Source organism: Myotis yumanensis, unplaced genomic scaffold, assembly GCF_028538775.1.
Source record: "Myotis yumanensis isolate MYYU_CA2020_CCGP unplaced genomic scaffold, mMyoYum1.0.hap1 SCAF_16, whole genome shotgun sequence".
NCBI lineage: Eukaryota > Metazoa > Chordata > Mammalia > Chiroptera > Vespertilionidae > Myotis > Myotis yumanensis.
In genome coordinates, this window is record NW_027223767.1 from 3,977,366 (window position 1) to 4,001,644 (window position 24,279).

Here is a 24,279-nt window from a genome sequence, read left to right on the forward strand (position 1 = left end):
GAGAGGGAGGAGAGAGGCCGTGCTCCTGCATGTCCACCACCACGCAGCTGCCAGAACAGGAGCCACCTGGCCAGCTCCCTGCCCCCAGGAAGAGAACAGCTCAAGGCTGGGGGGCAGCAGGTGAGGGCTCCTGTGCCCAGGTGAGGGCAGGAGCACCCAGCCTTAGACACAGGCCCGGTAACTTTGCTCGAATCTCTCTGATAGGGTTAGTCCTGAGAAAATATTTATTGAGATTTGTTCCCTGGGAGAGTTCCTTGGTGCTGTCCTGCTGGCCTCGTCTGTCAGTGGGACTTTAGGGGCTGGAGGGGCAGTTGGTCTTCCTCTAGGGCACCGTCCTTCCTGGGGTGGTTGGTCGAGCCAGAGGTCTTCCTGGTGCCTGTGAATGGATGAAGACACTGGGACTTGGCCCTTGCAATGTGTGCCCGGGAGGCAGGCGCTAGGGAAGCAGCAGAAGGCCCCCCCACCCCCCTGAAACCACTTCTTGCCTGTGGACAGCAGGGGATCCTGAAGTCCCCAGCAACCCGTCCCCCGCCTCCCTCCTTCCACAGCATTTCCTGAACCCCTGCATCTGCCTGGGGTGGGCCTCGTCCCAGGAGACAGACTTTTTCATTAGAAACCAGGACACGGAGACTCACTCGCTGAAGAGCTGGAGGGAAGTGAGAGTTAGCTGATCGGGGAGCTCAGAGGAGAGAGGGACCGCACCCACAGGGCGGGGGCAGATTGGACACCCAGAGGAGCAGGAAGGGCAGAGAGAAGACCCAAGGCAGGCGAAGGATAGGGAGCACTGTAGACTGGACTGGCTGTCACGTGGAGAGAGCTGGCGGAGGTGGGGGGGGGGGGGGGGGGGGGCGCGTGGACAGCAGCTTTGGTCCTTGACCTGCGCACTGAAAGGGTGGCCTTCCAGGCAGAGGAGGGCATTGTGTTGTGCGGCCGTGTGTAGTTTTTCCTACTAAAAGGAGTTGGAGTAGGAGACACTGGAGAGAGAGGCTTGTCTGGAGGTCGGGGTGCAGGCGAAGCAGCCCTGCAGCAGCACAGTCAGCAGATGAGGAGTCGGGCAGAGGACAAGGGCTGCCCGTGGGGTCTCCAGGACACTGGGCACCAGATGGGGGCAGGAGGGCAAGACACGGGCAAGGCCCTCACCTGGTGGGGAGAGGGTGCAGTGACATGGGCCTGGTAGGACCGCCCCACCGCTGTTCCTGTTTGGGATGTCCCGGTGGAGGCCCAGCAGGCACCGGGTGTGAGGCTGGGGTATGGGATGCTTGGGGCAAGATGAGGAGCAAGTTGACCTTTAGAATCTTGGCAATGAAGTGACGGGGCAGCAGGACTCGGAATTAAGGACAAGGCGGGTAGACAGGAAGCCCGCCGGGCTGCCAGGGCCTTCGTCAGGGACCCTGGACCTGGGAAGCCAGTCGGCTGTGAAGCAGGAGGACAGATGAGTCCCCTACAGGGGTCCTAGGAGACACAGGAGGCTGTCGTGGGAGGGGTTGGGCCAGAGACGCAAGCAAGTGGAGTCTTCTGAAGGAGGATGAGGAAGGAGAGGAAGGAGCTCACGGAGGCTGAGATGGGAGCTACCGAAGGTTCCAGGAGGGTGTGCTGTGGAGAGAGCTGGTTCTCGGATGAGGCCTCTGGGTGGGAGGAAGGAGTCACCCGTGGTGGGAAGCAGGGAGGGAACAAGGGGGGCTCTCACAGGCTGGGAAGGAGAGGACGCAGGCCCGGAGAGGCGGGACAGGCACAGAGGACCCGGCTGGAGGGGGGAAGCGGCTCGGTGCTTTGGTCAGCAGGGCCGAGAGGACAGAGCCCGTGGGGGCCAGAGATGCCACCTGTGCTATGGTGGGGAGGGGCCTCCCTAGCCAGTTCCCCTGCTGGGCTCCAGGCTCAGCCCTGGCACTTGGATGGGGAAAGCAGGCGGGGGGTTGGAGCCTGTGAGGAGGAGGGGACGGTGTGAAGAGATGGGAGGTGAGGGCAGGTGAAGGCAGGTGAGGAGGTCGGGGTGCAGGCTGAGCTGTGAAAGCACTAATGGCCTGGAGGGTTTCCCAGGGGAGTGGGCGGTGCGGGGGGAGCACCACTTTCAGGGGGGCATTTATTCAAATGAGTGTAGCTCAGGAGTGGCCACAGCAAAGGTCCTGCCCCAGACTCTGCATAGCTATGTGGCCAAGCAGACACACATACAAACACGCACATGCGGATACACGCATGTGACCACACACATGGGAACACAGTCTCCCACAGGGTTACTCACCAGGGTCGCCTGGCCCCGCAGGCTCTTCATGCACCGTGGACAGCGTCTGCTCCCAGGCAGCCCAGTTCACTTCCTCCGATCTGAGGGGCAGAGCAGCTGTGAGCTGCGGAGCCAGTGCGGCCTGCTGCGCCCAGGAGGGCCCTGGCCCTGGGTGGTGGGCTGAGCAGACCTTCCGGGGGACGCAGGGACTGCCAGGAGGATGGGTCTCTGCCCCTCTCCACAAGACCCCGGCCACCACCAGCCCCCTCAGCCCTTGCAGCTGTGGCCACTGTCCTGAGCCGGGTGCCCATGGGGAGGAACAGGCACCTGTCCTGCAGGCGGTCCCCAGCGACCCGGGTGCCCGGAACGTCCAGCGAAGCGTTTAGGTCAGGTGTGCCTCCGTGGCCCCGCTGGGGCCCAGTGAGCTGCGCTACCTGCCTGAGACTCTCCCTCTCCTTGCTTAACTCTTATCTCCTGAAAGCCTGTTTCTGTCTGTGCATCTGTCACCGAGTGGCCTCTCTCAGTGCCGGGTCCCCCACAGGCATGGAAGAGTTTGTTCTCTGTGAAAGGGTTGTAGCCCCTGGTCATGTGGGGAGTTGGGAGGGCAGGTCAGACCAGCCACGGTGAGGCTGGCGTGCTATAACCTGAGGGTCCCTCTGGCTTCTCAGCCTCTTAACTGTACCCAATTCCAGGCCAGAGAAGTAGGTCAGGGACCTTCAGTTTAAGCCACAGGGACAGGCAGATGGCCAGACAGGCAGTGGCAGCCCCGGGCCTATGAGACCCAGCATCCCTGACCTCGCCTTCCCAGGGCAGGCTCAGTCCTCTGTCACTCCTAAGTCCTGCCTCTCCTAACGCCCCGGCTCCTGGCCGCTGTCCCTGGCTTTCAGAGGAGTAAGGCCGGCCTTCAGCTCCCTCCCCTGCCCCTCACTCACCTGAAGCACCAACGCTCATCCGGGCTACCATCTGGCCTGGTGCCAACCCTCAGCTTCGCCCCTGCCGGCTGCTTCTTCCTCCTGCACCACCAGTAGCCATTCTCCATCTCTAGGACAGAGATGGCTTTCTGGGGACAAAGGACACATCAGACAGAGCAGCCAGGGAGATGCGCCACGCACTTTACAGTAAGTATAGGCCTAAGTCCACTGAGCACCAGGCTGGACCCAGCTCCAGTGTTTGATTACTTCGTGGTGTCAGCCTCAACCCCGGGAACCTGTTTCCCCACTTACAGACCTGGGGGCTTGGGGGAAGTCTGCATGTAGAGTGCTCGGCAGTCACTGGTTACGGCATCATTACAGGCCCCAGAATGTCACACCGACAGGTACCGAAGTTCATCTGCTCTCACCCACACATGTGCCTGCCCACCGACACACAAAGTAGGTGGGGACAGATCTTTGCAGGTAAGGCCACGGAGTCTCAGAGAAGACAGGGGCTTACCCAAGGTCAGCAGGGAGTTGGTAACACGGTCCAGCCTCCTGGGCAAGGCTCCCCCTACACAAACTGCCCAGGCCTGCACCCCACCTTCCCAGGTCAAGGAGCAGCTTGGCTTCCTCCACTGTAGGGGGTGCCTTATCAGCCCCAGCTGCAGGGACCTCTGATGGCACAGCCTGCCTGCCTCGCCCACCAAAACCACCCACTCAGTATATGCTGAGCACAGAACGGGAGCTACATGAGGGCAGACTGTCTTGTTCTCTGCTATGCGTTTAGAGCCTAAAACTGTGCCTAGCCCCATAGTAGGCACTCAAGAAATACTTAATAATAATTATGATGATAACTAACACATTGAGCACCTACTGTGTGTCAGGCACTGTTCTAAGGGCTTCAGATATATGAGCTTATTCGAGCCTCACAGCAGCCCTTTGAAGGAAGTAGTGGATGATGGACACCCCGACAAAGGCAAGACCACCCAGGGCCCTGGATCTGCTCTGGGGCCAGAACTTGGGGAGGGAGAGGGGAGCCCTCAGGGGCACCTGCAGCTTCCAAATGCTCCAGCTGTCGGTGTTGACGCTGCTGACAGTCTCACTCATGAGGGCGATGAGCATGTTGAGCAGCAGGATGTAGGTGAGCAGCACGTAGGCCAGCAGCAGCAGCAGCACAGCCCCACGGAAGCGCAGCTGCTCCTGGAAGGCCAGCTCGCCCATGCCGATGGTGAACTTGAAGAGCTCCAGGGCGGTGTCCATGATGCCACGGTATGGGACCTCACTGCCCTCCCCATCCTCCTGTCCTGCTCCAGACAACGCTGCCTCCGTGGCATTCGAACTTCTGGGGACCCTGGGGTCCCGGACCTCCTGGCTCAGGCTCACCAAGGCTGCAGGAGGGTAGAATGGGTTCGTCAGCCTGAGGAGACCAGCTGGTAGACTTGGGGGTTTACAGGGGAGCAAGGGATGGGCAGGGGTAGGAGGGGAACATTTACCTATAGCGAAGCCGAAAAGGAAGACTAAGTATACCAGAAGGAAGCGGAGCAGGTCCCGCAGAATGACCTAGAACACAAGGACCAGGAGCTGGGGTGGGTGGCTGGGCCACCAGACCGGACATGACCCCAGACCCCTGTGTTGATCCCAAGCTTGGGTTCCTATGTCCATACCACACACACATACAAACACACACACACACGTGTGTGCATACACAGGCCCTGTGGAGCTGCACTGAGCAAACGGTCTTTTAAAAGTCTACATCAGATCATATAATTTTCCTGCTTAAAACCCTCCAGGGTAAAAAAATTTAAACGTAGAGTTACCATATGATTCAGCAATTCCACATCTGGGTATATACCCAAAAGAATTGAAAACAGGAACTCAAATAGATATTTGTACACATTAGTGTTCATAGCAACATTATTCACAATACCAAAAGGTGGGAACAACTCAGGTGTCCATTTATGAATGAAGGGATAAACAAAACGTGGTATATTCATTCAATGGGATACTATTCAGTCTTAAAAGGAAGGAAATTCTGCCCTGGCCTGCGTGTCTCCATGATTAGAGTGTCGCCCCACCCACTGAAGGGTCACAGGTTAAATTCCCAGTCAAGGGCATGTACCTGGGTTGCAGGTTTGATCCCTGAGGCACCTACAGGAGACAACCAATCAATGTGTCTGGCTTGGCTCAGTGGATAGAGCGTTGGCCTGTGGACCAATGGGTTGCAGGTTGGATTCTGGTCAAGGGCACGTACCTCGGTGGGGTGCATATTGGAGGCAACCAATTGATGTGTCTCTCTCACATTGATGTTTCTCTCTCGGTGTCTCTCCCCCTCCCTTCCACTCTCTCTAAAAATCGATGGAAAAATATCCTCAGGTGAGGATTGATAATTTTTTTTTTAAAAAAGATTAAAATGGTAAATTTTATGTATATTTTACCACAATTAAAAATTTTTTAGAGCCTTCTGGGCCTCCAGACCCCTTCCTATGGGCAACAACTCCCCCTCAACTTCATCTCCTTCATGCACCCCACTTCCTCACCTTCACCTCCTTCACTCACCTCGCCTCCTCACCTTTACCTCCTTCACACACCCCGCCTCCTCACCTTCACCTCCTTCACACACCCCACTTCCTCACCTTCACCTCCTTCACACACCCCGCCTCCTCACCTTCACCTCCTTCACTCACCCCGCCTCCTCACCTTCACCTCCTTCACACACCCTACCTCCTCACCTTCACCTCCTTCACTCACCCCGCCTCCTCACCTTCACCTCATTCACTCACCCCACCTCCTAATCTGTCTCAGCACTTCAACCTTGTTTTGACTCCTGCCTTTTCCTTGCTGTTCTCTTTGTCTCGAATCTTCTTCCTTGAGTCTATGCTGAATCACTCTTTCAAGTCTCAGTCGCCACCTCCTCAGAGGGGCCTTGCAGACCACTCTATCTAAAGCCCTCTGCCCTGTCATTCTCCGTCACACTGTCCTCTGTGTTCCCTTCATAGGAGTTAGCAGTCAGTAATCTTCTCATCTGTTTTTGTGGTGCCTTCATTCCCCCAAGAGAACGTCAGCTTCAGAAGAGCATGGACTTGTCTATTTTGTTAGTGAGCAGAAGAGTGTATTCCTAACACTTAAAACAGGGCCTGGCCATAGTATGGACTTGCTAAACATTTGTTGAATAAATAAATCCAGACACACCCATATGCCCAGCTGTCCAGACATATAATGGGCTTGTGTGCATAGTCTCTGCTCCTTCAGTGTGCAAACATGCACGTGCTCCCATGTGGACACTTGCAGACACACAAGTGCAGGTATTTGTAGGCAGAGCGCAGACCCCTGAGAGCAGGTATGTGCACACCCACACTCTTGCTGACACTCCGCGAGTGTCTGGGTCTGTGATGCACATACTCATGTTCTCTGCCCAGGTGAGCTGTGGAAGAAGTCACCTGACTGCTGAGGCCGAAGGAGTCCCGCTGGAGTGTGGTGCCCAGCCCTGCCCAGTCGGTTGCAGTGGGGCCACCCCTGCCTCTCACCTTCTGGATCATGACGCTGTAGATGCCTGTGTACTGGAAGCCGCGTGTATAGTAAAGCAGGTTCAGCCAGCCCAGCACCAGCGAGGACACAAGCAGAGGCAGGTACCACTCAATAGCCAGGAAATGCAGCAGCTGAGACAGCAACGTGAGCAGGGCCTGGACCAGGCTGAATGGGGACAGGGACAGGGTCAGCTTGCAGGCCACTTGACAAGACCCTCTTAGTCCCCACTGGCCAATGCTGACCACCACTGCCTCTCCCGCTGCAGTCTGATAGGTGAGTTCTCCTTCTGTCTAGACCCCATCAGATCCTGACCTCCACGCCAAGCAGTTATTTCACCCCTGTGGGCCTCAGCTCCCTCCCCAGGATATGAGGTAACAGTAACCACCTGACCCACAGAGCATTTGTCAGGATTCAATGAGACAAGACATAGAAAGAGTTCAGGCTCCATCCATGCACAGTGAGGGTCAGTAAATGCTCTACTCGGATGGAAGCGCAGGGAACCCCAAGCTGGACAGCTGGACTCATGAGTCTGGCCTCTGGTTCCAACCCTGGGGCCCCTCGGCCCTGGGTCCCCCCCTCTAAAGCCTGCGGGGGGCCCTCTGCCACAACCACCGCTCCAGGGCCCGAGATGGAGGAGGAGCGAGGCCCCACATACAAGAGCAGTTCGAAGTAGCTGTCCAAGAACGAGATCCAGATGAACAGACGGCGCCTCCAGAAGTACCACAGCTGCGGGAGGAAGGACAGGCGTGGGAAACTTGCTCTCCAGGCCACACACAGCCCTCCCCGCACCCCCCAGGCCCTGGCAGGGCCCCCACCTGCCCCTGCCTTCTCGCCATGTGGGAGCCTGTGCAACTTTTCAGAGGAGCTCATGAATTTTGCTGATAGCTAAGAAAGGTTAGGACCCTGTTTCCAAAAAGTGCAGCCACCCACAGACACCGAGGCAATGCCAGGGCCTCCTGGCTCTGTGTGGATCCGGAACCAGAGTTCAAACACTGCTTATGGTTAGCGGGGAGCTCCCTGCCCTCCCTCTCCCTGCCTCCCGGCACCACCCTGGGCTCCAACCCACCTGGAGTTGGTGCCCAGGTTCTGCCCACTCTGAGAGTCAGTGCCAGCCCAGCTGTCTCCTGCGAGCTTGCAGCACTTTCAAAGGCTGAAGCCCGGCTGGGGGAGTGGGCTGAACCCCACCTTCTGTGCTCCCGAAGGGAGGAATGCCCCAGCCCAGGGACCTAGGGGCTGGGGCTTCCAGCTCGATTTCCCGGGGGGAGGGGGGGCGCTAGCTGGCACTGACAAGGAGTCGTAGGAGCCATTTCCACACCACAGGCACTCTAGGGCAGCGGTCGCCAACCGGTGGCCCATGAGGTCCGAAAGGTTGGCTACTGCTGCTCTAGAAAGCACAGTAGGAGGGTAGCAGCCCCAGCAGGAGAGGCCTTCAACCGCCCAGAGGCAGTCAGGGTGGGACTGGTTCTGTTTCCCCATAAACCAAGGTACTGTGGTGACCTGGCTCTAAGGCTCCTTGTGGCCCCTGGGCAGGCTGGAGCCACAGGGAGTGGGGGAGAGGAAGGAGCCCTCACCTGGCCCAGGAGGAGGTTGAAGCCCCCAAACAGGATCAGGATGTGGCCCAGTAGCTGCAGGGAGTTTCTCACTGTCCCCTTCATGGGGAGGAAGGCCTGTGAGGAGACACTCAGGTAGGACCTAGGGTCCCCTCCCAATGGCCCTCCCTCCGAGCGCCAGAGCTGAGGACCCACTCTGAGCCTGAGCTGTGGAGCGGCCCCTCCCCTCGGAGCGGCAGCGGGAACCTGGGCTCCGGGCAGGCCCGCTGGATTCTAGTCCACCCTGCGGAGCAGTTGTGAGGGGGAATCGGAAGCCGGGCTGCCTGGTTCAGATCCCATCTCCACACTTACAGCTTGTGTGAGCCTGGGTGAGTTACCTGCCCCTCTGTCCCTCCCTTGCCTCCACTGCAAACGGGGACAATGGTTCATCTCAGAGGGTTGTTGTGAAATTGAATTAAAGTGAATACAAGTCAATCACTTAGACTCTTTCTCACATATGGTGAGTGTGAACTCCTGTGGAGCTGGCATCCCACTGGCCCGGCTGGGAAGCCTGAGGATCACTCAGCAGTCAGAGCCTCAACACAAAAGGGGGCTGGGGGTTGGGGGGTGTCCTTGTCCCAGCTTCTTCCAGGACTATTTCCAGGGGCCTCCCCAGGGTATGCCCCCGCCCCTCCCCAGCCTTGCCTTTTCCAGGGCAGGCTCGCAGTAGACAACAGCGGTGAAGATGAGCATGTAGATCAAGAAACACAGGAAGTTGAAGAAGAACCTGGGCCTGAGCAGGTCCCATTTCGCCTTCAGCAGTTTGTCCAGCGGCTCCAAAACCACCATTTTGTGTCGGTGCTGGGGTGGGAATGTGAGCACCAGGGGACACTCAGCAGGTGTACACAGGAGCCCACTCATGGGCTCAGTGCAAGGGCTGAGGGAATGGAGAGGAGAGGAGAGGATGGGAGCCCCACTTGACCCCTCCCACCTGCCTCCACCCCACCCTCCTGACTAGGGAGTGGCCGAGGGCCTCTTCTGTCCAGAGCAGGTGGGACTGGCGTGTGGGATGAGTGTTGGGTCAGGACCTACAGCCATACCCCACTGGCCAGCAGACAGCCCGGGTGGCGAGCTTGCAGGGAGTGTCTGCAGGGCGGGCTCACCGGGCTCTGGCACCGAGAAGTGATGATCTCCAACACCGAGTTCTCCTCACAGCTGTCCACAGAGGCCAGGTCATACAGTGACACCCGGACCGGCCCGTAGCACCACTCAGTGAACTTCCGGGAAAGGCACTGGTACGGTCCCGAGAACTCTCGCTGCAGGATGTGCCTGAAAATCTGCAGGGGGGACCACGTGAGCTTGGCCCTCTTGGCCACCTCCCAGCGTGACTGGGAGTCTGGGAAGTACTCTGTCTGCAGAACTGCGGCTGCCGTGCACACGCCCTGTACACATGGTCCTTGTATGTACAAACGCTCAGAAAGGGTCACTAACCAGAGCAGGTTAAGATACAATTTGGTGTCCTGGCTGGTGTGCCAAGTGGTAGAGCATCGGTCCATGCACCAAAGGGTCTCAGGTTCGAGTCCCAGTCAAAGGCATGTACCTGGGTTGCAGGTTTGATCCCTACCCCTGATCAGGGTGTGTGTGGGAGGCAACCAATGTGTCTCTCCCACATCAATGTCTCTCTCTCTCTCTATCTCTCTCCTCCCTCCCCTCTCTTCCACTCTTGCTAATAGTCAGTGGGGGAAAAATCCTCACTCCTCTGGTGAGGATAAAAAAAAAGAGAGAGAGAAATAATTTGGTTTCACAAATGAGAAATGGGGGAAAGGAAGGGGCAGATGGGGAGCAGCATCTACAGGCCACACAGCACCACACAGCCATGCCTCCAGGCACCAAAGGGAGGGCCCCACACCTGGAGCTTGGAGGGCAGAAATAATATAGCAAAAGTTCTACTCATGTTTACGTCTATCTTAGCCTTTAAAAGTGCCTGTGTTCTAAGCTCTCTCAGGGCTTTGTAAGCTACACAGTGTCAGCCATGAAGCCAGCCCTGACAATAGTGGGAACTGGTAAGCATTTTGGAAAAAAGGTAGAGCTGGATCATGTTTACTCTTTATACCAAAACTAGAGGCCTGGTGCACAAAATTTATGTACTCCCTCAGCCCAGCATGCACACTTGAATGGTCTGGGAGCCCTGCCATCAATTTCCCCAAAAACATAGGGGTCCCCCCTCCCCCCAGGCTCCATGATGGATCACCCCCACAGAGGGAGGCCCCACCCACCCACCACACCCCACAGGCCTGGGCCTCCCTCTGCAGGGCATTCATGGGGCAATGGCTGGGCCCCTGACCAATCGCATTGCACCCGCCTTGGCTGGCCTTGCACCAGTGGGTGTCATAGCATGGTTGTCCGGATGGTCATTCCACTGTTCAGCCGTTCAGTCGGTTTGCATATTACACTTTTATTATTATAGATGACTTCAAAGTTGTAGGCATAGCCCTAGTGGGTTTGGCTCAGTGGATAGCGCATTGACCTGTGGTCTGAAGGGTCCCAGGTTCGATTCCAGTCAAGGGCACTTAAAAAAAATGTTGTAGGCATTGAAAGTGAAACTGCAGCCCTAGCCTGTTTGGCTCAATGAATATAGCATCAGAATGGGGACTTAAGGGTTCCAGGTTCAATTCCAGTCAAAGGCACATGCCTGGGTTGCAGGCTGCATCCCCAGTGTGAGACGTGCAAGAAGCAGCCAATCAATGATTCTCTCTCACCATTGATGTTTCCATCTCTCCCTCTCTCTTCTTCTCTGATTTCAATAAAAATATTTTTTTCAAAAAGAAAGTGAAACTGCAAAAGTCTGGGAGAAAATAAGGATGTGGAATAAACACACACACAAGGTTATAGATAACAGTAGAGGCCCAGTGCACGAATTCGTGCACTGGCAGGTCCCTCAGCCTAGCCTGCGGGGATCTGTCCAAAACCGGCTCTCCAACATCCCTGAGGGGTCCTGGATTGTGAGAGGGCACAGGCAAGGCTAAGGGACCCCACTGGTGCACAATCGGGGCCAAGGAGGAACTGCAGGAGGGCTCCAGGGCATGTCCAGCCCACCTTGCCCAGTCCCAATCTGCAGGACCTTAACAGCAAGCTAACCTACTGGTCAGAGCATCTGCCCCCTGGTAGTCAGTGAGCATCATAACGACCAGTCAAATTTTCAAAGGAACAGTTGGACACTTAGCATATTAGGCTTTTATTAGATAGGATGACCTTGCTGGAGGATTAAACTCTAAAGGAAAGGATAATTACAACTTGTAAAGTTAGAAATGTGACAATTCTGTGTGGCAAAGCACCATAAAAATTTTTATTTAATGTTGAGCTGAGAGAAAATTTTGCAACTGTGAGAGTAAATAAAATGCTAATTGTTCAGTATAAAGGACACTTACCAACCCAGGTAAAGAAAACCCAAGAGCAAGTCCAATGGCAGAATAGAAAAGGACGTGAATAGATTGTCTCCTAATCAAGAAACCCAAATGACTTTGTTGTTGTTGTTAATCCTCACCTGAGGATAGTTTTCCATTGATTTTTAGAGAGAAGAGAAGGGAGGGTGAGAGACAGAGAGAGAGAAGCATGGATGTGAGAGACATACATTGGGTGGAGAATGGAGCCTGCAACTAAGGTACATGCCCTTGACAGGAATCGAACCCAGTACCCTTCAGGCCATGGGCTGATGCTCTTATCCACTGAGCCAAACCAGCTAGGACCCAAATGACTTTTTAAAAAAATGCCTGTGATTTACTGAAGCCAATGTCACCCCAATAAATTCAATAAAAACTAAAAATAAAATGGGGAAAATCCCTGTGCTTTATAATATAATACTAGAGGCCTGGTGCACAAAAATTTGTGCACTCAGGGGGGTCCCTCAGCCCGGCCTGTGCCCTCTCACAGTCTGGGACCCCTCGGGGGATGTCCAACTGCTGGGTTAGGCTCAATCTCCAGGGTAATGCCTAAGCTGGCAGTCAGACATCCCTCTGGCAGCCTGGGAGCCCTCAGGGGATGTCCACTTGCCAGCAGGGAGCAGGCCTAAGCTGCAATTGGACATCCTTAGCACTGCTGAGGAGGCAGGAGAGGCTCCCGCCACCACCGCTGTGCTGGCAGCCATCAGCCTGGCTTGTGGCTGAGCAGAGCTCCCCCTGTGGGAGCGCACTGACCACCAGGGGGCAGCTCCTGCATTGAGCGTCTTCCCCCTGGTGGTCAGTGTGTGTCATAGTGACCAGTCATTCCCAGTCGTTCTGCTGTTAGGGTCAATTTGCATATTACCCTTTTATTATATAGGATAGAGGCCTGGTGCATGGGTGGGGGCTGGCTAGTTTGCCCTGAAGGGTGTCCCGGATCAGGGTGGGGGTCCCGCTGGGGTGCCTGGCCAGCCTGGGTGAGGGGCTGAGGGCCGTTTTCAGACTGGCCACACCCCTTTCAGGGTGGGGGTCCCCACTGGAGTACCTGGCCAGCCTGGGTGAGGGGTTGAGGGCCGTTTTCAGGCTTGCCACACCCCCTTCAGGGAGGGGGGTCCTGCTGGGGTGCCTGGCCAGCCTAAGTGAGGGGCTGATGGCTGTTTGCAGGCTGGCCAAGCCTCCCAGCGATGACCCTCACCCCATGAAGGTGTGGTCAGCCTGGATGAGGGGCTGATGGCTGTTTGCAGGCTGGCCATGGCCCCTAGCCACCCAAGCTCCCAGTGGAGGCTAGCTGGAAGCAGGTATCTGGGATTTATTTATCTTCTATAGTTGAAACTTTGTTGCCTTGAGTGGAGGCCACAGCCAGCCAGGGCAGGCGGGAAGCTTGGCTTCCTCCGTCGCCGGGGCAACCAAGCCTCCTGCTTGCTCCAGCTTGGTGGTTGCTGGGGGCCATCTTGGTTGGGTTAATTTGCCTATAGTCACTCTGATTGGATGGTGGGCATGGCTTGGGCATAGCAGAGGTGCGGTCAATTTGCATGTTTCTCTTTTATTAGATCAGATATTAGTTCAGTAGTTAGATACAGTTTCTCAATAAACACACATGGCAGAGGTGCATGCTGAACTGTTCTTAAGAACAGGAGTGTTCAGTTGAAAAATGGGGAAACAATTGCTTTCCACCACCTCCTCAGGCTCTTTCTGCTTCCTGGGCAGGTTTGGGGGAGGGAAGTTGGGGGGGCAGCCACTCACTTCTATTTTGCCCTCCTGGGCAGCCAGCTTCAGGGGTGTAAGGCCCTGCTTGTTTTTGATGTCCTCGAGCCGCAGCGAAGGGCAGAGGCTGGCCCCAGCCTGGAGGAGCCTGTCGTACATGTGGGTCACCAGAGCGCTGTTCTCAGCAGAGTTGTCTGCAATCATCACCAGTGCGTGCAGGACCGTGTTGCCCAGCGAGTCGGCAGCCTGCAGTCTGGCAGGCTGGTGCTGGTTCTCCAGGAGGTAGGCCACCACATCCCACTGATTGGTGCATGCCGCCAGCGAGAGGGGTAGTTCACCTGGGGGCCAAGGGGCAGCGCTCACCGCCTACTCTTCACACTCCCTGGACAGAGGCCAGGCCTCCTGGAGGCCGGCCAGGCACCCGGGGGAAAGGATGAAGCACTGGCCGGAGGTCCCGGCCCCGCTGAGGGCAGCTGTGCCTTCTGTGAACACTGGTGACAGCAGCTGTACCCGTTCTGACACAGGGAGAGGGGACCAACCACTACCACCTAAGGGAACAGCACGGGGCCAGCCACCAGGGTCCCCATCTTCCCTGCCTCTTCCTCTCCTTCAGCAGCGCCCAGGCCCGCTGCTGCCTGACGGAGATGCCCTTCAGCCAGGCCGTCTGGTTGACTCTGGTCACATGCCAGTTCTAGCAGCCATCCCCAGGCCTGGCCCCGCTGGGGGATGTGGTCAGACAAGGATAAACATCTCGAAGTTAAGACTAACTGCTTCTGCAGGCAGCCTGGGGGTTGGCAGCATGGGCCCCAGGGTTAGATAGAGCTGGTTTTAAGGGCCAGCTCTACCACCCATTAACCGTGTGCCACCCCGCTCTGCCCACCAGGCCTCACTTTAATCAAGACTCCTCACCAAAATAAAAACAAGTGCCTTGGCTTTTCTTCTGGAAGAAGCGGCCGCAGGCCTTGGCGTGCACGTCGGCACCGTTCTCCACCAGGAGCCGCACGCACTGCAGGCTCCTCTTCTCGATGGCGATGTGCAGGGCGCTGTGGCCTCGGTAGTACTCATCTTCGCACTGGGCGTTGACCAGAGACTTGGGGTTGCCCGAGTCCCGGTCGATCTGCAGCAGCGGCAGGATGCAGGCATTGGCTCCATCCCGAAGGTTCAGCACGGCCTTCATCAGGCATGTCTTCTTGGTGGAGCCCTCTGTGGGATGAGGGGAGGGCAAGGGGCTCGAGGGTGCTCAGACCTGGAGCAGTTGGGCCCAGTGCCAAAATGCCCCTCGGGAGGACAGATGCCACACGCGACTGGTGGGAGCACAGCCATGATGCTGGGTATTACGGCTCCGGGGACTATCATTTCTGCCCTAGAAATTGTTTTCAAATGTAATTTGTCACACGTGCAACGTTGTCTGTGCAATAACATTGGCACAGCGCTTGTTAAGTGGCTTCCCTGCTTAATGGCTCTGTCTCCTCAGTCAGGTCCCTTGGCCTCTCTCAAGCTCAGTTTTCCTGGGAAGTGGGAATGTTCCCGGGTTATTGTAAGGATCAGATGGAATTATATGCAAAGTGCTTAGCACACAGAAGGCCTGGTACACTATGCGAAGGCCGAAAACTACAAACAACCTAAACAACCATCAGTGAGAAATGAGTTAATGAGATTATGGTACAGCTACAATATGGAAAACTCTGCAGTTTGTAAAGTGACTAAGTCACAGGCATATATACTGAAATGGATTGTGCTACAAGATGTAGTAAGCAGGGGGGAAGCTCATTACAAACGAGTGTATATACATGACCTCATCTATGTAAATATACACCTAACATATTTAAAAAATATTTATTTATTTATTTATTTTTTGAGAGAGAGAGAGAGAGAGAGAGAGAGAGAGAGAAAGGGAGAGGGAGAGAGAGAGAGACAAACATTGATTGGCTGTCTCCTGTACACCCCCTACTGGGGATCAAGCCCACAACCCTGGCATGTGCCCTGACTGGGAATCAAACCTGTGAACTCTCAGTGCATGGGACCCCTTCAACCAACTGAGCCCCATCAGCCAGGGCCACATAACATATTTAAACAGTTTGAAAAGATGTATCCCAAACCATCGACAGGGGTCCAGGACAACAGACATTTTACCCTCAGCTTTATACATTTCATTGCTATTTTAATCTTATAGAACACACAAGTTATCTTTCTAATTAGCCCCAAATAATAAAGATATTTAGATTTGGGGTAAAGAATACTCTGAGATGGGTGAAGTCTATGATATCTGTATTATCTATAAATATAAAAGCCTAATGTGCAAATTGTTCCAGAGGGAGTTCGACCGGGAGACCAATCGCTAACTCTGATGTGTGCTGAACACCAGGGGGTGGCACAAAAAGAAAGAAAGCCCCGGCCAGCAGCTGGCAGCTGGGAAAGTAGGCCCTGGCCAGCAGCCAGAAGGCCCTGATCAGCCCTGATCGCTGGCCAGGCCTAGGGATCCTACCTGTGCATGAATTTCGTGCACTGGGCTTCTAGTCCTATATAATAAAACCCTAATATGCAAATTGACTGAATGGCGGAATGACTGGTTGCTATGATGTGCACTGACCACCAGGGGGCAGACGCTCAATGCAGGAGCTGCCCCCTGGTGGTCAGTGTGCTCCCACAGGGGAAGCACCACTCAGTGAGAAGCCAGGCTCTCAACTGGCAAGCGCAGTGGCGGTGGCATGAGCCTCTCCCACCTCCACTGTAGGTGGGCGGTAAGGAGTGAGGGGTCCTGGACTGTGAGAAGGCACAGGCCGGGCTGAGGGATGCCCCCGCCTGCCTGTCCTCAGTGCACAAATCTTGGGTACTGGGCCTCTAGTGTCTCAATAATGCTATTATTTAAAAAGATCAAAGAAAGAAGGAAGGAAGGGAAAGAAAGAGAGAGACAGAGAGAAAGAGGAAGCATTGAGGATGCCCACAAGTACCCATGCACCCGGGTGCCAGTGGGGTGGTGGGAAGTGGTGGGCACAGCCATGATAGGGAGGTAAGTGGAGTCCTTGGCTCTGTCAGCAGGGTCCCCTACAGCCATTCTGGCAGGAGAGTCTGCTGCTAAGAACACTCTCCCTTAAAAAATAAAACTAAAAAAGGAAAAGGAAACCCCATCCATTGTCTTCTCCTGAACCAGCCAGCACAGTCCCAGCACAGCCAAGGACACGGGCTCTGCGAAGGACAGGCCTACCTGTGTACTCCGAGTCGGTGAGGAACCTGCTGGTAGCACGCAGGTACTTCAGTAGCCCCGCCAGGTCCTGGGGGACACCCCGGGCAGCCACGCTGAAGAGCCGGTCACGGTCAAAGTGGTTTAGGTCCAGCTGGCTGCAAGAATGTGGTTTGTGACTGATGCTGTGAAAGATCCACGCCCCACAGAAAGTGCTCATCCCGGGATCCCTTTCAGGAAGCCCTGTGAGCACTTCATGCCAGTAACCCATGAGAGCTCCTTCCCAGAGCAAACCGGGAGACCCCGACCCAGAGCCCAGGAGCAGGGGTGGGGGCTGCCTGGAGAGGGGGAACAGGACCCATGTCTGTGGCTCTAGGCATCACAGCTGTTCCCCAGCATTGGTCCTTGTCATTTGCAAGGTGCCTGGATGATCTCTCAATAGGCTCACTATCCCACAGGGTGGGTCTCAGCATAGGGACTTGTCGTGGCTCCTCAGCTAGAGTCAGGTCAGGACAGGGCTGCAGGAGGTGCCCACTGACCATCAGGGCTGTGTGCCTCGCTGGCCTTGACAAAGGGATCGAGGAAAGTCCCTCCTCCTCTCAGAAACCATGTTTGGACGAGTAATGCAGTGTCTGCACTCACTTCAGCCTGGGGGTCAGGAATCACTACTTTCTCTTTTAGACAAACAAGGCAATACAGTAACTTCCCCAGTCACATGATGCAGAACCCAGGGCTCCCCCGGGGCCTGTCTAATCAACTCCAGCCCCTGACCCTCAACCCCAGAGAGATTCTAGGCTGGCAGACAGCGGTTTCTCAGAGACACATGGGCCCAGCACCGAAGCCGAGCAGATGCTCACTGGAATCTTGCTGAGAAGCCACACTTCCGGGAAAACCCCCAGAAGGGCCTTATAATCTTCAGAATCTCGCAGTGTCTGGTGACAGGAAAGGGAAGGACTGCCCCTCCTGGACTTGTCACTATTCACAGAAACAAGCTTATCCTTGGGGCCCTGGCACCATGACCAGCAGATATGAAGGGACAGACAAAGGGACTATTACACTTTGGGGACCCTCAGGTCCTGGCTTCACAACTCCCATAGGATGGGCCAACCAAGTGATGGCTGGCGACTGATGAGTGAGGGGATTGTTGGGATCAGTTGTGTTTTAAGTCATATCCACATGACTGAGAGGGCCAGATCTGCCTCCTCCACCCAGGAAGCTGCACTTCTGCCTCGCCTGGCCAGACACACCATCATCTGCCCGCAGCCCACGTGGCCACAACATGACCAAGGGCTCTGCAACTGACTAGGGAGCCCTGCGGGGAGCCTAGACAGGGGAAGTGTCTATTTGGACAAAGTACTTCCTTTCCCAGGGGGACATCACAGTCTTAGGGTAGGAAGCCCCTCAGGGGCACAGGTTGAGAAACCAAAGGGTGTTGAGGGACCCATTCTGCCTGTCGGGCTGGCTACCCAGCTCCCAACAGCCTCATGCGCAGCCTCTCCTGTCTGGGTCTGCATCTGATTGTGGGCCTCCAGCACAGGCAGCATGGGGGCTCTGGGCTGGGAGGCCAAGGCCGGAGACCGTGTCCCAGGCATGAGGGGGAAGGAGGGGCCTTCCCTGGCAGAGTCCCACCTGGACCACGGAGAGTCTCCTGGTCAGACCTTGTATGTCAGACCTCACACTGGGGGGATGCCAGGTGCACCGCCCCCTGCAGGGCTAGAAGAGTCACTACTGGCAGGGTCTTATACAGTCTGAACTGATACAGATCACAGGGAACTCAAGGTGAAGGTGCTCCCAGCAAAAGCCTGCCGTCCACAATCTCAGAGTCCACATCCCTTGGTCTACAGGCTCAGCCTTGGTGCAGAATCTTCTTTGACTCCCTGCCCTGCTATCGTCCGTCAGAGGGACCATGACAGGGTGGGGGCCAGGGGGGGTGCAAGGGTCAGTTGAGCACTTGGAGCTGGAAGAGTATGTCCCTTTGAAGAAGAACATGACCTCAGAAGGCTGAAGGCCAAGAATAGAGAAGGTTCTGGAAAGGGACATCCCAGAGAGCAGAGCAGAGGTCAGCCTGTCAAGGCCAGGAGCTGTCACAGTCAGACTGAGGACCCCACAGGCTGTGGGGAAGGGGCACCGAGTACTCTGCTGCAAGTGAGGGACCCCGAGCTGCACCTCCATTTGCTGCCTTACCCTCCGTAGGTGAGGTTCATTTTGATCTGAGTGGAGAAGTTCCTGTCCTCGGGCACATACGGTGAGTCCATGGTGGGCAGCACATCCCCAAGGCCCCCCTTTCCTGTGTGCACATCAGCTCCATCTTCCCGGCCTACATAGGTCTCCAGCCTGAAAGCAGGGGGGCCGGAGGTGGAAGGCATCCTGGGGGTGGCAGCCCAGCAGGAACCTCTGTGGAGAGAGAAATCAGGGGCTCTGCCTGCCTCTGCCCAGGGAGGGGTAGGCGGTCTGGCTGGGCTGCAGACAGAGGGGTTTAGACGCTGAGTACACCCACCCAAATTGATGGGGGTGGGCTGTGAGGAAGGAAGGAGGCCCCAGCGAGGAGACGAAGAGAAGTTCTGGTGTGAGGATGGCGTTGCCCTCACAGAGGGGAGAACAGGACCCAACAGGCCTGCCTCTTTGCCGCTGTCCCACGGGAAGGGGCCGTGGTTGTCCCTGACTTTCCCTCCAGGACTTCCTGATGTGGAGGCCACAGCCCCTGGCCTGGCGGTAGCAAGCGTTTGCATCACCAGCACAGCCCTCTCTCTAGGCACATTCTGTCCAGCCGCCGGGAGTCACCGCAGATGAGGGTGCAGTAGTGGGGTGGGTGCGGGGTGCTCATCTCTCACCATGGAGGGTCCGCTGACAAGGGTGCAGGTGGGTGGGAGGGGTGGGGGGTTGAAAACCCTGCATCTGCTGCAGGACAGCTGCAGCTCAAAAGGAAGTGAATTCCCCAAGTTCACTAGCTGTGGACTGCGGAAGCCTGTCCATCCTTGCTGCTTGACACAGTCGCTGCAGGGAAGAAACATCTTCACAGCATATGTTTCAAGGGACCTGGCGTATACGGCATACCGTTCTTAATATGTTTGCTCCCCTTCTTAGCACTATGTGTTCTAACCAGGATCACCTCTGCGAGAAAGGTTGTTTCCCCAGGAGGGGGTTTTTCCCTGGAGTTAGGGATTAACAGGACTAAGGAAGGGAATAAATCAGTAAAACCCCTTAACTAAGTGCCAGGCGGGTAATTAATCACTTTAACTACCAACAATCATGCTTAAGCTATATAATCTTTGCTTAGGATAATCTCCTTCAGTTACTTCCTTGTAGCTTAACAGAACAGTGGAGTAGTGACCTTGGAATGGAGATAACAAACGCCCTAACGTTTGGAATAGAATGGATAGGATTAAAATCAAGTGTTATTAGTACAGATGTAACAGGAGAATAAAGAGAGAACCTGGCTAGAGAACCTGGCTAGGCCGCTGATCAACTGAGCGCTGCCTCCGAGTCATTCCTTCTTTGCCGACTCCGTCCACACCTTTGGGAACCCCTGGACCTGCTGGGGCTGGACCCCAACAGTGGCCGAGCCTGGCGACACCACCTCCCTCCTGACGCTCCTCTTCTGTCCCCAACATTGGGAGACGCCTGCCCCACCACTGAAGGCACCTAGCGCCCCTCTGGGCGCCACAGGCTCTCGGGGCTCCAGATGGGGGTGGGAGGGGGCCCTCAGCTGCCCGGCGCCCTAGGCCGGCAGCCGGCCCGCTGGCAGGAGCTCTGCCAGCGCCTCGCCCTCCTGGATGGAGCCCCCTCCACCTGCAGGGCACCGGGCGCCCCTGCGGGAAGGAGCAGAGTCAGAGACGGGAGGCCCCCGCAGGGGGGCACAGGGGGCTGGGAGCAGGGACGCCGGCGGGAAGAGGGGGAGGGACCTGCGGGGGGAGAAGGTCGAGGGCCGGGGCCTCTCCCTCCGGCTCCGGCTCCCACAGAAACGGGGCGCGGGGACCTCACTGGTTGCCTCCACTTGCCGTTTTGACGCACCACCTTTCTGCCCGCCCTGGGCTGCTTCTGGGGACAGACCCACCCAGCCTGACCGAGGTCCGCCCCCCCACCCCACCATTCCCGATCGTCGCAGCAACAGTTGGGGTCCAATCCCGCCCCGCCCGAACCCCCCTAGTCCCCGCAGGGAAGGCCGGAGCCCCCGCTCCAGACGGAGGGAGTGCGCCCAGCAGAGCCCCTCTTGCTCGGGCCTGGAGAAGCAAGAGGCCCATCGGGGGCCCGGCCACTTCATTCGCTGTCAGGCCTGGGGACCCCGGCATGGTCCCTCGACTTACCCCGCAGGCTGAGCCGGGGCTGCCGGGCGCGTGCGGTGGAGGAAGTGAAGCTAGAGGCTGACAGCCGGGCGGGCGCGGCACCCAAAGCTCAGGCTGGAGAAGGCGGGGGCTCCCGGGGTCCCGCACCCTCAGCCCGCGTGCCCGCCGCAAGGTGTAATCGGGTGTGCTCTCTCCGGTCAGGGCCAGGGGACATCAAGGACTGGCCACACCCCGTGAGGACACGCCCTGCGCCCGCCCCACCCGCTGCCTGGTGCACTGCAGGGGGTGTGGGGGGAGCAGGGGCAGCCCTGGAGCGCAGAGTGCGGGTGGGGAGCCTTGCCCACCACACCGGCACCTCCCCTCCCTCCCTTTCCTCGCCGTGGGCCTCCTGAAAGCCGCGTGGCTCCCACTGCGGACTGGCTGACCCATCGCAGGACAGAGCTGATGTGGATGGCCCCAGGGAAAGGGGGAGAGGGACAGAGGGACAGAGGAGAAGAAGAGGAGCACATGCCCAGCACATGCCTGTGGGAATTCACCCCACCCACCACCCAAGAGTTTGAAGGGACTTTCCCACCGCCTGGGGCCTCCCCCTTCCTGCCCCCCCGGCCCACCGCCATCGAAGCCAGGGGCTCAGAGGACTCCTGGACTTCCAGCTATGTGTGCGTGTGTGGGGGGCAGGGGAGGCGGGGGAAGTTGCTGTACTGCCCTGGTCTGGACTCAGCCCTGGATGCTTGGGGACACAGCCACCATCCAAGTAGCCCTAGGATGTCTCTCTCCCTCCCCCTATACACACACACACACACACACACACACACACACACACACACAGACACACACACACACACAGAGCAAATGTACCAAATGTATCTCTGTGTCTGGTCCAAGCCACATTCATCGCTCCCTGGGAGACTGCACCCACCTCCACACTGGTCTCCCCGCTTCACTCCTGCCCCACCCTCACCCTCATAATCCATTCTCCTTACAGCAACTGGAGTATCTTCCAAAAGTAAAACCAGTTCACCCCACTCCCCGCTTAACTCCCCACCCCAACCAGCGGTTTCCTCAGATGCTTAGAATAAAATGAATCCTCCACACACAGCCCTGCACAGCCCGGAGGGGCTTCCCATCACCCCACCTTGGTCTCTCCTTGCACCCCTGTTACACTCTAGACCAGTGCTTCTCAACCTTGGCTGCAAATGAGAATCACCTGGGAATCTTTTTAAAATTCTGATTTCTGGGCCTCATCCTCCGGAAATTCTGTTTCTTTGTTATGGGGTGGGGCCACAACATTAGTCACAAAGAAACAGAATTTCCGGAGCATGAGGCCCCGAAATCAGGATGTTAAAAAGATTCCCAGGTGATTCTAATGTGCAGCCAAGGTTGAGAACCACTGATCTAGACCTTTGCTGTCAATATGGTGGTCAGTAGCCATGGTGACTATTTAAATTCAAATTAATTATAATAAAATAAAATTAAACATTCAATTCTACAGTCACATTACCCACTTTTCAAATGAACAATAGTCACATGTGGTTGGCTAGTGGCTATCATATTGCAGAACTTTTCCATCGTCATAGAGAATGCTATTGGACAGCACTGTTCTAGACATTCTGAACACATTTTAGCCTCTCCTCTGTTGCCTCTGAGCCTTTGCACAAGCTGTTCCATCTGCCAGAATCACCACCCCTCCCCGCCCCCCACACACAGGTAAACACTGCCTTACTCCAGCCAACTCCTGCTCATCTGTCACCTCTCCATTTAAAACATCGCTTCCCCTGAGTAGCCTGTCCTAGACCCTGAACTGGGTTGGGAGTCCCCACTCTGTGTTCCCACAACACTTTGTCCTTCTCTGATCAGAACTCATTATTCGTTATTGTTACCATTTATTAATAGTCTGGCTTCGCCTTTAACAGTAACAAAATGCCTACTGAGCACTCACTCTGTGCCAGACACTATGCTAAGTGCTTTACATTTAACCTCATTTCACAAATGAGGAAACTGAGGTGAGGCAAAGTGAGGTACCTTCCCAGGCTGTTCAAATCCAGAGCCATACCCTTACCCACCAAGCTCTCCACAGGGTGAGATCTTGCCTTTAAAAAAAATTTTTTTTCTTGCTGTATCCCAGTACCCAGAACAGAAGCCAGCACAAGAAGACTTTGAAAGCCCGGGTGGCCAATCATAACTCAGAGGGAATTACTGTACTGTTGGGGGGAAGGGAGAGCAAGTGGAGTCCCTCAAATCCTTCAGAGGCATCACCACATCAGGTGACAATGACAATTGGGCAGACAACCCCAAATGCAAAAGCAGCTCATAAAAAGTCCTCGGATCGGTAGCCATTAGGGAAATCCACAACCACTATGAGATATCACTTCATACCCACCAGGATGGCCAGATAACAGAGATGGGTAATACAAGCGTAGGTGAGGCTGTGGAGAAATTGGAATTTCTCATAAGCTGCTAGTGGGTGTAAAATGGTGCAGCCATTTGGGAGAGCCTGGCTGTTCCTCAAAGGGTTAAACACAGTTACCATTCAACCCAGCAATGCCACTGGGCCATGTACTCCAAAGAAACGGAAGCAGATGCCCACACACACTCCTACACAAACGTTCACAGCAGCGTTATCCATAATAGCTGAGTGGATCAACCCAGTGTCCACCAACTGATAAATGGGAAAACAAATGTGATCTCTCCTTACAATGGAATACTATTCAGCCACAAAGAGGAATAAAGTACTGGTACGTGCTCAACATGGATGAACCTTAAAAAAATTAGGCTAAGTGACAGAAGCCAGTCACTCCCTGGCCTAGGTGCTCAGTGGGCTGGGCATTGCCTGTTGCATAGAAAGATCGGTGGTTCAAAACCTAGTCAGGCCACATGCCTGGTTTTGGTTTGATCCCTGGTTGGGGTGAGCTCAGGAGGGAACAGATTGATGTTTCTCTCTCTCTCTCCTATTGCCGTTTCTCTCTCTCTCTCTCTCTCTCTCTCTCTCTCTCTCTCTCTCTCTCTCTCTTTCTCTCTCTCCCTCTCCACTGTTTCTCTCCCTCTCCCTCTCCCTTCCTCTGTAAAATCAACTTTTTAGACTACAGGCTTGACATAGCTGGCAATTCCAACTTTCACTGCACAGTTGGGCCTCCTTAGTCCGTGCCAGCCCAGCAACTCTAGGCACAGAGCCCACGGGCAACGAAGGGCCAGGAGCTGTCACAGTCAGAATGAGGACTCCACAGGCTGTGGGGGAGGGGCACCGAGTGCTCAGCTGGAAGTGAGGGACCCCGGGCTGAACCCCATTTACTGCCTTACTTGGCACCTGCTGCCTTTCGGTAGTTGAGGTTCACTTTGATCTGAGGGGAGAAGTTCCTGTCCTCGGGCACATACGGTGAGTCCATGGGGGGCAGCACATCCCCAAGGCCCCGCTCTCCTGTGTCCACATCAGCTCCATCTTCCCAGAGTGCAGAGGTCCCCAACCTGAAAGCGTGGGGGCCGGAGGTGGA

The 24,279-nt window shown here is 55.9% G+C and overlaps 1 protein-coding gene across 1 annotated transcript; it reads right to left on the reverse strand.

Annotated features, from left to right (window-relative positions):
- Window positions 1-201: 201 nt before the first annotated feature.
- LOC138994414 (transient receptor potential cation channel subfamily V member 2-like) lies at window positions 202-20,851 on the reverse strand. Its single transcript, XM_070394315.1, has 15 exons — window positions 20,813-20,851; window positions 18,693-18,902; window positions 16,533-16,666; window positions 14,237-14,530; window positions 13,367-13,665; window positions 9,350-9,523; window positions 8,892-9,047; window positions 8,229-8,324; window positions 7,313-7,383; window positions 6,657-6,822; window positions 4,626-4,692; window positions 4,183-4,520; window positions 3,151-3,278; window positions 2,240-2,319; window positions 202-376 (listed from the first exon to the last, which is right to left on the reverse strand). Exons 2-15 carry the CDS (start codon window positions 18,872-18,874, stop codon window positions 282-284), a joined length of 2,280 nt encoding a protein of 759 aa, XP_070250416.1. The 5' UTR covers window positions 18,875-18,902; window positions 20,813-20,851; the 3' UTR covers window positions 202-281.
- Window positions 20,852-24,279: the final 3,428 nt, after the last annotated feature.